Genomic DNA, 13028 nt, shown 5'->3' on the forward strand with positions numbered 1-13028 from the left:
AGATGCTGGGGATATCATGGGAAAATAAAAAGATAGACTTGCCAGCTATTCTCCTGAAGCTTACGTTCAAGTGAAGAGAGACAGTTAACATACCAATGAATGCATTTCGAGTGGAGACAGAGCACCATAAAGGAAATAAAATATATTGAGTGACTACAATGTTAGCTACTTTAGAGAGTGATCAAGGAAGGCTTCTCTGAGGAGGTGACATTTAAGCTGAGAAAGCCATGTAAGGATCTAGAGGGAGAGCATTCCAGGCAGAGGGAACAGCAAATGCTGAGACTCATTTATCCCTTCAGCAAATAAGTGAGCACCTACGACTATGGGCCGTGTGTTGGACACAGCAGTCAACAAGATAATCCCAGCTATTGCCCTCATGGGGTTCTCAATCTATCAGGACAGAAAGGTATTACCTAGGCAAGTGCACAGATGATGAAATGATCACAGACATCCTGAGCGCTCTAAGGTAGTGCAGGGTCTACCAAGACGAGGTACTCACAGCAAAAACTGAGTTTTCCTCTCTTCTGTAGTCTCAATTCATAGCCCAGCCTGGGCACATAGTAAGTGCTCAGGAAATGTTTGCTGAGTGACTGAATGTTCATTATCTTGGTTCCTGTCTCTGCCCCCTTCAGCCACGCTGGGTGCCCTGGAATTCAGCCTTCTCTACGACCAGGACAACAGCTCCCTGCAGTGCACCATCATTAAGGCCAAGGTGGGTGATGGGGACCAAGCAGGGGACCTCTCAGGATGCTCTGGCATGGCTAGGAGACTCAGATGGGGATGGGTAACCAGGCCTGTCTCCTGTTGTTGTTTGTCTATCGATGATAGTGATGGTGATGAGGAGAGTCACAGTAATTAGGCGAATTCCTTTCTGGGAGGCCTTCCTCCTCCAGGGATGGTCCCAGAGGGGTTTCACTTATCTGCAGCCACTTCCTGGGAGTACATGCAGCCAGGCTTCAAGGGCAGAGTCGGCCTCTATCTGCCTGGGCCAGCAGTGTCTCTGGAGGGGATGGTGGAGGTTCTGCCTGGGAGGAGATGACAGCCTGGCTCGACAGCTGACATATCCATGGAACGGCCTCATCTCTGTGTCTGCCTGAGGCCCCTTCTGCTGAAGCGGCTGTCACGCTGGAGCAGCAGCCGAGACACAGGGACACTAAAATGGGCTTCAAAGGGGGCGGGACAGCCTTGCTGCAGGCTCCGGAGGAGTGAGCTGACTTGATTCCAGACCCCAGGGGAAAAAGCTGGGTGAAGCCAGTGCAAACCCCAGAAAGTAATTGACTAGGATTGCACCCCTCCCCTGCAAAGCCCCAAGCCTGGGCCACACAGAAAAACAAGCAGGGGCTCAGGAACCAGGCTTCTTGGGTTCAGATACCAGCCCTGACCATTCCTAGCTGTGTGACTTGGGGGAAGTGACTTAACCCCTCTGTGTCTCAGTGTGCCTATTTGTAAATCAGGGATAATAGTAGTGTCTCTCCCATAAGGATAGTGGTGGGCACATGTTCCAGTTTTTCCAGGACAGTTCCCTTCTGTGCCTGTTGCCTTGCCATAATAATTAAGTGCTTCCTTTTTCACTTTTCAAATGTCTCAATTTGAATGATAAATAAGGTACAAAATGCTTAATATAACTCCTAGACCAACACATTACTTTGCCCAAGTCACTTCTTTATTGAGTACCAATTATGTATCAGCATTTATTGGACACCTGTTATGTAGCAGCATTTATTGGGCACCTATAATATATAGGCATTTATTAGGCACCAAGTATGTATGCATCAGCATTTATTGGACACCTATTTATTGTCACTATGGCAAGCACTTAGATGCACTTAACACTGCCCCTCCACCCCCGCCAATAACGCAGTTAAGTAAGTGCATACATTATTTTGTTTCCTTTTCATAGAAACTTCTGAGGTAGGGATTCTTAATAGCCCCATTGTACAGATGGGGAAACAGGTCTAGGAAGTTAAAGCCTGAGGTCACACAGCTGATAAGGGATGGAGCTGATCTTTACAGCAAGATCTCATTTAATCCTCTAAGAACCCCATGAAGCAGGAGTTGCTGCCAGCCCCATTGAACAAGTGGGGAAACAAGATCCAAGATCACTGGACACAATACAGTTGACCTTGAACAATGTGGGAGTTCAGTTAATCCCTGTGCAGCTGAAAATCTATGGTATAACTTTTGATTCCCTAAAAACGTAACTACTACTAGCCAACTGTTGCCTGGAAGCCTTTCTGACAACATAAACAATCAGTGAACACATCTTTTGGATACTTTAGGTATTAGGTACTGTATTCTTACAATAAAGTAAGCTAGCAGAAAGAAAATTCATATTGATTGAGAACATCCTAAGGAAGAGAAAATGTATTTACTATTCATTAAGTGGAAGGGGATCACCATGAAGGTCTTCATCCTCATGGTCTTCATGTTGAGTAGGCTGAGGAGGACGAGGAAGAGGAGGGGTTGGTCTTGCTGTCTCGGGGGTGGCAGAGGTGGAAGAAAATTGTCATGTAAGTGGACCCACACAGTTCACACCCGTGTTGTTCATGGTCAATTGTGCATGGTATAAGTGCTGTGCAGTGGGATGGCAGGACCCCAGAGGTGGGACATCTGCCTGGTCTGAACGTAGAGGATGGACAGAGTATGTCTAAGCCCCAGGAATTTGGAGATTGCTCATTTTAACAAATCAACTTAATTCCTACCTACCCCAAACTTCCTTATAGTATCTCATCTGAGCCTCATCCCAGCCCTGATGGATGGAGACACTGAAGTTTTAGAAGATAATGCAGGGGTCAGGGCCGGAATGTAGGAGTCTTCTCCTTCCCCTAACCTTGCCTTTACTCTTCTGGGACATCTCCTCCCATCCTAGCAATAACAATCCAGCCTTGATCATATGCCAGCATTTTGCAGGTGGAATTGCATTTAAATCTCACCACCTTATGAAGCAGGTACTGTTCTCATCCTCATTTGACAGGTGGGGAAACTGAGGCTCAGATAGGTTAAGAAACTTGCCTAAGGTCACATAGCCAGGAAGTGACATGGCCAGGTTTGAAACCTTGTCTCCTGTCCCAGCACTCTTTCCATGATACTGCATTTCCCTTCTCTCTCTTTGGAGAAGGAAGCACACAGGGTGGACCAACAGGCAGGACAGATGCCAGGGGGCTATGCCAATTGCTGATGACAGCTGAGCACTGGGCCCTCCTGAGGCCCTCACACCATTGCCTCCTTCTTTTGCAGGGCCTGAAGCCCATGGATTCAAATGGCTTGGCTGATCCCTACGTTAAGCTGCACCTCCTGCCGGGAGCCAGCAAGGTACCATATGGCCTGGGCTTCTCTGCAAACCGGGTGCATGGGCCCTGGCAGATACCCAGGGTTCTCAGCTCAGAGCCTAAAATAGCCCTTATCTGCCCCAAATCCCCAACCCCACCTCATCCTGTGAGTAGCAAAGCCATTGCAGAGCAAGTAAAGTATGTTCCAGGGGTCATTCTCCCTTGGGCAGGGGCTCTGCCCATTTCTCCAACTCAGAAACCTGGGATCTGGGGAGTTGCCAATGCCAGAAGAGAAGCAGATGCCCTGACGATGCCCTTCATCTGCTCGAACACCTTCAGCAGCTCTCCCACTGCTGGCTCTGGCTCACCTCCCTCATACATTTTATACCCCCAACCACACACTCATCTCTCAATAGAAATGAGCCACTCTCTCCACATTTCAGGACTAAGCCCTTCGGAGAATATTCTCTGAAGCCCTGGCCCTCCCACCCTTCTCTCCCCTCCAGCTCACCAGCTGAGCATTGCTTTGCTCTGGGGTTAATTCTCCTCTCTGGGGATTGGCCCACCCAGAGTACATGGCTGGAAATGGAAGTGTGGCTGCCTGGGTTTTGTTTTGTGCTTTGTGTTAATTTGACATAGACGTCCTAAAGGCAAAGGTGACAGTACATCTGTCAAATGATCTTCAGAAAATGCCTGTTAAATACCCCTGCAAGTACCAAATGCTCCATGAGACAAAAGAGGACACATGTACGCATGTGCACACCGCCCCCCACCCTCAACACACGCACACACACTTTGTCTCACACTTCTTTGGATCAAGGAAAGACAGTTCGTCACCTGGCCATGGTCAAATTATGAAGTGTTTGGCCCCTGCTCCTCCTCACTCCCCAGTGATGTTTGCTTCTCCTCTAGATGCCCTCCTTTACCCACTCCTAACAGCCAAAGCTGCTTTGCTGAAGAATCTAATGTGAATCATTTGCATGTTAGCATGAATGAGATTTGTCACCAGCCCACCTCTTCTGGGCATAGTTGCATTTCTAGCCTTCTCTGTCTCAGAGTAAAATGAAAACTGTTGGCCCCTCTAAGGAATTTTGGGCATGAAGGGTACTATTTGGGGGGAACAGAGAGAGCCATCCCAATATCCCCTGCCTAAATGGGAATGGGTGACTCTCGTTTCTGACTCCCTGACCTATAAATGATTTCTTCTCAGAGGAAGACGTCTCTGCTTTCTTAAGGGGAAGTTCCAGGAGGAGGCTCAGTGCATGGAGGGAGAGGGGACCCAGTGTCAAGCATTGATCCATTTTTCTGTGGCCATGATCCTAGAGGATGTCCCCCACTCCCTGAGAACATGCATTTGGGAATAACTAAGACCCTGGACACTCCTATGGGGAAAACCACCCACCCACCCCATGTCAGCCCAAACGATGGGGTTCCAGAACTGGCTCCCCACTGAGGTAGGTGTCTCTATCCATCTCTCTGGGGCTCTAGTCCAACAAGCTTCGTACAAAAACTCTGCGGAATACCCGGAACCCCGTCTGGAATGAGACCCTCGTCTATCACGGCATCACCGATGAGGACATGCAAAGGAAGACCCTCAGGTACCTGCCAGGCAGAGGGCAGAGAGGGAGGTGAAGGGGAGACTCAGGGTGGGCGGAACTGAGACTTGGGGTGAGGCCCTTAGAGCCTCACTCTAAAAAGGTCTCTGCATAGTTTATTTTTTTCTTGCTTGTTTACTTTTACCAAAAATGATATATATTTTTGGTAGAAATTTTGGAAAATACAGGTAAGTTGAAACTGTTCACTGTTAACATCTTGGCATCTGTTCATTCAGGGTGTGTGTGTGGGGTGGGTGCATGTGTGGGTGTGTATGTGAAAGTTTTTTCCTAATAAAATTGAGTGCTTATAAAAATGTTTATTACAATGGATCATCCCATTAATATATCTGTATCACTTAAGAATACATTGATACCATTTCATATTCTTCTACAATGTTGAATTATTAGGCTGGTGTGAAAGTAATTGCAGTTTTTGCCATTAGAAGTAATGGATATACATATATATGGAACTTGCCTTTTATTCTTAACAATATATCTTGGTGTTATAGCCATGAAAAAACGTTTAAATCTACCTAATTTTTAACTGCCTCAGAATATTCTACAGAATGGATTTATCACAGATTTTTAAAAATGTCCTTATTCTTAAATATTACAGATGAATAGAAAAGTGTAGCATATACTAAAACAAACATCCATGAACCCACCCAATACTTGATCTGTTAAAAATCTTGCTATTTTGCTGTGTTTGCATCAGCTGTTTTTTTTAAGAAATAAAGCACTCCTATGCAAGTTGAAGCCCCTTTTGTATATTCTATATCCCACCCTGTCCTGTCCTCTTCCTTCTCTCCCAAGAGCTAAACACCATCCTGAATTATTGGGGTATCATTCTCAAGTATGTCTTATACTTCCTAATTATGTATCTATAAACAATGTACAGTATTATTTGGCATGTTTTAAATTTTTATGTAAATGTTTTACCAGTTTATTTAGCCAATTCCCTACAGGTGGGCATTTAAATTGTTTCCAGCTTTTCTCTACTACAAACAAAGTTGCAATGAGCAACTTCATTCTCCCTTGTGTACATATGAGTGTTTCCTTAGGACAGAAACCAAAGAGAATTATTACTGGATCATGGGATATGTGATTTTTTCAAAACAATTTTACAAGACATGCAAACTGCTTTCCAAATTGGCTGCAACATTATTCTAAGTAAATATTTTTATTGTGGCATAACATTCATTTAGCATAATGCACATATATTAAGTGCACAGATTGATGAATTTTCACAATAGTGAACATACTGGGCTTAAGGAACGGAACATTCCTAGGCTGCAGAAGCCCCCCACTGTGGCCCCTTCCTATTGAATACTCCCCTGGGGTATTCAGTATCCTAACATCTAACAGAACAAGTTAATTTTGTCTGCTTTTGTACTTTATATAAATGAAATTGTATTGTGTTACTCTTTTGTATCTATATTCTTTCATTTAACATTCTACCTGTGTATTCATCTAAGTTGTGTGTAGTTGTAGATCGTTCTTGTTGCTATTTAGTATTTTATTGCATGAATATAACGCAGTTTTATTTATCCAGTTTACTGTTGATATATTTGGGTGGTTTTTAGTTTGGGGCTATTACAAATAGTGCTGCTAGGAACATTCTAGTAGCTGTTTCTAGGTACACAGGTGCACTCATTTCCATTGCATATATACCTAGAAGTGTAATGATTGAGCCATAAGATATGTGTATGTCCAGCTTTAGTAGAAACTTCCAGTTTTCCATAGTGGCTGTGCCAGTGTGCACTCCCTTCAGCCATGCATGGCAGTTCCAGTTGCTTCACAGCCTCATCAACACTTTTTCATTTTGGCCTTTCTGGTAGGTGTGCACTGGTGTTACGTTGTGGTTTCAAATTTCCCTAATGACTAAGTACAACACTTTCTCTAATGTACACTATTACATTTGATGGTTATTTCATAATTTTCTTAAGCAGTTCCTCCATTGTACAGTATTTGTTATTTCTGCTTTCTTCATAGTTACAAACAATATTGTGACAAACATCTTTGTAGTTAAATATATTTCTAATTTTTTTGTAGGTACATAGTAGGCGTATATATTAATATTCACGAGGTATATAGGATAATTTGATACAGGCATATAATGTGTAATAATCGCATCATGAGTTTTTTAAATGGGTTAAAATAAATGGGTTTTTTAATCACCTCAAGCATTTATCCCTGTGTTATGAACAATTGAATTATACTCTTTTCACTATTTTTAAATGTACAATTAAATTATTGACTATAGTCACCCAGTTGTGCTATCAAATACTAGATCTCATTTATTCTTTCTAACTGTTTTTTGGACCATTGTAGTTAAATATTTTTGTACTTGCCTTATTATATATTTGAGGTAAATTCCTATAAGTGGTGTGACAGGGTCAAAAGCAGTGATTATTCTCTTATGTCTTTGGAGATGCATTGCCCTGAAGAAGGATGATATTGTTTACACCCCAACCAGTTCAGTAGAGACGAGTTTCTTCTCCAGTGTTATACAGTGCAGGACTCGGCTACGAGGGTGTTCGGGCCCTCCAGGACTTTGAACATTTGTTCAACTAATGTTGGTGGTCAAGGAGTGTGGTACCTTCACAGTCCCTTCCTGTCCCCCAAGAATGCCTCCCATGCCACTGGAGGACAATAAGTCCTTTCCTCTCTTAGTATATGTCAGGATAAATTATCATGCCATGACTGGTCCTTTTCATCTCCTATGGCAGCAGTTCCCAATCTTTCCGGCACCAGGGAACAGTTTTGTGGAAGACAGTTTTTCCATGGACTGGTGTAGGGAGAAGGAAGGTTACAGGATGAAACTGTTCCACCTTGGATCATCCAGCATTAGATTCTCATAAGGAGCATGCAAACTAGATCCCTCACATGTGCAGTTCACAATAGGGTTTATGCTTCTATAAGAATCTAGTGCTGCCACTGATCTGACAGGAGGCGGAGCTGAAGTGGTAGTGCTTGCCCACCTCTGCTCACCTCCTCCTTTGCAGCCGGGTTTCTAACAGGCCACAGACTGGTACTGGTCTGTGGCCTGGGAGTTGGAGACTCTTGTCCTAAGGGACATTTCTTATGACCTGCCCATTTTGTGCCACTATTACTCAATGCTGTGTAAGGTAGATAACAAAAGACAATATATTACTATAGGACTCAGGGAGACCTGGATTCAAACCCTGGTTCCACCTCTTATTAGGGAAAAGTTATTTAATCTTTCTGGACCCCAGTATCTTCTCTAAATGGTAAATGCAGTTATTTTGAAAGAGGAAAAACTAAATGAGAAAAGTTCCTAGCCTGGCTTTGCAAAAGAGGATGCTCAAATGGCCATAAAGTATATGAAAAGGGGCTCAACTTTTTAGTCATCAGGGAAATGTAAATTAAAACTACAGTGACATACTATGACCTATCCAGAAAGGCTAAAATTAGAGACTAACATAATTGAAGTCAAAGGGAATAAAGAGTGACCAGACCCTCTATAAACTGCTGGTAGGGACATAATTGGTGGAACCGCCTTGGAAAACTGTTTTGAAGTTTCTACTGAAGCTAAACTTATGCCTAGTCCATGGCCAGCAACCCTACTCCTGGGAAAATACTCAATAGAAATATGTACATGTATATACCAAAAGACATGAACATAAATATTCCATAGCAGCATTATTCATAATAACTCAAAACTAGAAACAACCTGTATCAACAGCAGAATTATTATGGTATATTTACACAGTGGAATACTATGCAGTGATAAAAAAGATAAGTTATACTGTGCATGGATGCATCTCACAGACATTATCTTGAGCAAGAGAAGCCAACATAAGAGAGTCTATATTATATCATTCCATTTATATGAAGGTCAAAAACCAGACAAATGACTTCATGTGGCCAGAGGCAAGAGAGTGGCTATCTTTGAGAAAGGCAGTGACTAGAAAGGATCCTGAGGGTCTTTCAGTCTCTGGAATGTTTTATATCTTGACCTGTGTGGGAATTACATGGGTATATGCATATGCAAGAATTCATCAAGCTGTAAACTAAATTTATGTGCTTTACTGCATGTCAGTTATACTGCAATAAAGAAGAAATTAAAGGTACTTGGCCCAGTAATAAATAAATAGGAAATCATATTTTTCCATGTACATCACACATTCCTTACCAGTATCAGCTGCAGCTCTTGGCACACAGCAGGATCTCAATATTTGTTCCTGTTTCTCTCTCTACCCCTTGTGTTGGTGGCAGGATCTCTGTCTGTGATGAGGACAAATTTGGCCACAATGAATTTATTGGTGAGACCAGATTCTCCCTCAAGAAACTGAAGCCCAACCAGAGGAAGAATTTCAACATCTGCCTGGAGCGAGTGATTCCTGTGAGTGACTTTACCCTGAGGATCTGATAGGAGGAGGGGAGACTGGAGGAGCTGCCTTCCTCTGGGTCTGAATTGGGGGAAATAGATCCACAGGGTATTGGGTAGCAGAGGCACTGCAGCAGGTCTGCGGAGGAGAGTCAAGATTCCAGCTCACAACCTCAGGCTGCATTCTCTCTCTGCCTTTCACAAACCCTGTGTCAGCATCACTTTGAACATGAGTTTTTCTTGGCCAAACTGGATGGACAACATGATAGGGGCAGTGTGGGATTCCTGGGTTCAGAGCCAGCTCTGCCACTTGCTGCTCTATGGCCTTGGCCAGGGGACTCGGTGTTCTTGTCTGTAATGTGGGTGTTATAACAGTACCTGCCTCTTGGGAGGGTTGTGTTTTAAAAAATAACATAATTGAACTAGAACTTAGTGCATAGTAAGCACTCATAAATTAACAGTTGTTAGTGTAGGAAATAATGCTGCCTTACCCACCTCTCAGTCATGAAGTCAGAAAGCACCATGTAGATAAATAGGAGGCAGCATAGCCTAGAGTTTAAGAGTATGGGCTCTGCAGCCAGACTCTCGGGTGTGAATTCTGGCTCTGCCACTTAGGGTGTAACCTGAGGCAAATTATTTAATTTCTCTGGGCCTCAGATGTCTCATCTGTAAAATGGGATACTGTGGTGCTAACCTCATAGGATCTTTTAAGGATTGAATGTGACCATACATATGAAGTATTAGAATTGTCATTGTTGTCAGATGTAATTCTTGCTCTTTGAGGAAAATAACAGGGATCAAAATGAGGTTCTGCAATGGGTTTGCACCTCAGAATTAACCGGGGGATTTTAAAACCAGAGCTTTACAAACTAAGATTTGTGGGGGTCCCCCATGGGGATTCTGTTTTAGTGGAGTAGGGTAGGACTAAACAATCTATATTTTTAGACATAATTCAGGCTGCCTTGCCTTAAGTGTGGGCCAACTTGGGCCCGGAGAGGGTAGCAAGTCTCCAAAGTCTCTGGGCACTGGCCAGAGCCCCGCTATCCTACAACACCAGCACCCCTGGTCTCTCTGAGCAGCCTGCCTGCTCTCCACAGGGAAGCTATGGGGTGCAGGAGGGGAAATCCTGCAGCATCTTCTCACCAGATGGCCAGCCTGAGGATGGAGTATCTGCATGCCATGCCATAGTTTTATAACTCAGGCAAAGGAACAAGACTCAACAAGGAAAATTGCAAGGAAGGATTTCTACTGAATTCCAGGCTCAAAATAAATCCTTAAAGACATCCCTAGGAGCGAGGCATTTCTTCTGGGCTTTTGCCTGGTGACAGCTGGGTCTTAAGGATTCTCTTCTTTCTCCAACTCCATGAGTCCAGTTGACCAGGACAATGGCCAGGCCCTTGCCTGGGTCATCAGCCTTTGGGTTTGCCCGTCTTGCTATGGTGGACGCAGCTAGCCCTAGAAGCATGAAGGTGCAGGACAGCCAGAGGGCTGCAGCAGCCGCAAAACACTACTGATCATCTTCGTTTGCTCTTTGACATTAAACCTTAACGCTTGCACCACCATCTTCCCCCATTATATCCCACTGAGGGCTCCTCCCCTCTGGACCTCAGGTTTCCTCCTCTTCAAAGTGGGGAGGTTGGATTTAACCAATGGTTTTCTAACTCTGTTTCCCAGAACCTTAGAGTTCAGCAAAAGGGCCCCAGGGGCCATGAAGGGGAAAACCACCTGGTGGGTCAGACCCCAAGACCCCTGAGCCACTTCAACCAGAGAAAATGAAATATTTTCTGTTTGTGTGTGGGGAGCTCTGATACTTACTGGCTGTGTAACCTTGCATAAGGGGCTTAACTACTTGGACCCTCAGGATCCTCATTTGTAAAATTGGAATTGTAACAGAACCTATATCATAGGTTGTTATACATTCACATAGCTTGCCATATGACTGTGTTTTATAAATTTCAGCCAAAAGGGAGAACACAGGAGGGCCACAGTAGCTTAAGAACCCACTTCCATGACTCTGGATGCTAATGGAAGTGTGAGGGGTTTCTGGTCCTTCTTGTGCAGGAAAATGAGCTCTATAGACAATGTTATCTTTTATTTGTTTTCTTCTTTTCAGATGAAACGCGCTGGGACCACCGGGTCAGCCCGAGGCATGGCCCTTTATGAGGAGGAGGTGAGCACTGAGCAGGAATTGAAGCCACAGTCAGGGTCTGTGCTGGGCTGGGCTAGCATCTTCCTCTTCTCTCCCTCCCTGGCCCCTTCCTCACCCATTCTCTTGCAACCACCCTGGAGTTGATTTGCTTTGAGAGAGACCCTTTGCCCAAGTTGTTTGAGCATGAGACAAGGGACATCCTCTCCACACCTAAGCCTCTGAGGAGGGGGCAACCCCTTTCTCTCATACCTAGAATACCCACCAGGTTTTTGGCCTTGTTGTCAGATGCTCTGTAGACAATTCTACTGACTAGAGCAATGGCCCACTCCTTTCTTGGAGTGGGTGCATTCTTTGAGCTGTGTGCCTGGTAGAAACCGAACTAAGCCTTCATGCTGTCTGCCTGGGTCCCTCATATGACTCCAGGGACTGCCCTTTAAGAAGACTGGTTGCGTTAAGGGAGTCTGAGATCAGAGGCAAGAATGTGTCTGGGGCCAGGGTCAAGGGTCAGTCCTGGGTTAGAGCCAAAGCCAATCAGTGACCAGGAGCAAGTTTAATCTGTGCTCACAGTCAGAGTTCATCCATGTCTAAGTCAAAGTGAAGCCATTGGTCCCCATGTGCCTGAGACTGGTCCCCGACTTTCACCTTTGGCTCCTCCTTGGAGGCTAGGCCATCTGCTGTCCTTGGTGCTGGCTCCCTAGAGCTGGTGGAGCTCCGCCTGCCCTTCATAGATTCTTTCCTAATGCTCGCCATTCACATTGCCTGGCCCCTCCCCTCCAAGGCCCACACTGTCTTTTCCCCCAATGCAGCAGGTGGAGCGTGTTGGTGACATCGAGGAGCGTGGCAAGATCCTGGTCTCTCTCATGTACAGCACCCAGCAGGGAGGCCTCATTGTGGGTATCATACGCTGTGTGCACCTGGCTGCCATGGACGCTAATGGCTACTCAGACCCATTTGTCAAGCTGTAAGTCAATGCCTTGGGGCTACGGGTGGGCCCCGAAGGAGTCCTGGATCCTTGGAAGAGGAGAACCAGAGAGTTTCCCCAGGATTGTTGTACATTGAGACCCAAAGAGGGCAAGGAACCTGCCCAAGGTCACAGTGAAACAAATGCCTAGAACTGGCAAGTGTGTGGGTCTGGAGTCTCAGGCAGTCAAACTGGTGTGTCACTTGCCCACATGCAAAGTTTTGTGACTCTGTCCTCTCGAGGGCCTGCTGATGGCTCTACAACGATGCTGATTAGCTGTCGTAGCCCCATTTGTATCTCCCAGGAGTTGGCCGCACACCCCTTGCACCGCTCAGACCTCCACCCCCAAAGAGGCCATCTGGCGTTTTCCAGTTTCATTCTGGAAATGCTCAGAAAAAAAAAAATGCCTTCGATCTGGGGTCTATTCCAGTAATCTCAATCACGGAGAATAAAAAGACTCTGTTATCTGTGTTAGTCCAGATCCTCTGAGAAGAAGATGCCAAAATAGGATTAAGCAGACAAGGGGCTTATCAGGGGAAATGCTCATTCCAGGAAGACTGGGGGGAGTCAGGGGAGAAAGGGAGAGATGTTAGACTACAATGCAAGTCTGACCTGATGAGGGGAATAGGTAGGGAAGTTGGAGAGAAGTATTCCAGATACAAGTTCAGTAAGGCCACCAGGGAGTCCTCAAGCCAAAACTGGC

At 45.0% G+C, this 13028-nt stretch overlaps 1 protein-coding gene across 20 annotated transcripts in view; it reads left to right on the forward strand.

The window, feature by feature from the left end:
• RPH3A (rabphilin 3A) overlaps positions 1–13028 on the forward strand; it is a 335220-nt gene that overhangs the window by 312477 nt on the left and 9715 nt on the right. For all 20 annotated transcript variants that reach the window (XM_065524837.2, XM_074007938.1, XM_065524841.2 and 17 more), the window contains 6 exons: positions 633–712; positions 3238–3312; positions 4758–4867; positions 9104–9230; positions 11329–11385; positions 12171–12325. In XM_065524837.2, coding sequence (XP_065380909.1) covers positions 633–712; positions 3238–3312; positions 4758–4867; positions 9104–9230; positions 11329–11385; positions 12171–12325 — 604 coding nt within the window. The remainder of the gene's footprint in view (positions 1–632; positions 713–3237; positions 3313–4757; positions 4868–9103; positions 9231–11328; positions 11386–12170; positions 12326–13028) is intronic.

Source organism: Macaca fascicularis, chromosome 11 (assembly GCF_037993035.2).
Source record: "Macaca fascicularis isolate 582-1 chromosome 11, T2T-MFA8v1.1".
NCBI classification, from domain to species: Eukaryota; Metazoa; Chordata; class Mammalia; order Primates; family Cercopithecidae; genus Macaca; species Macaca fascicularis.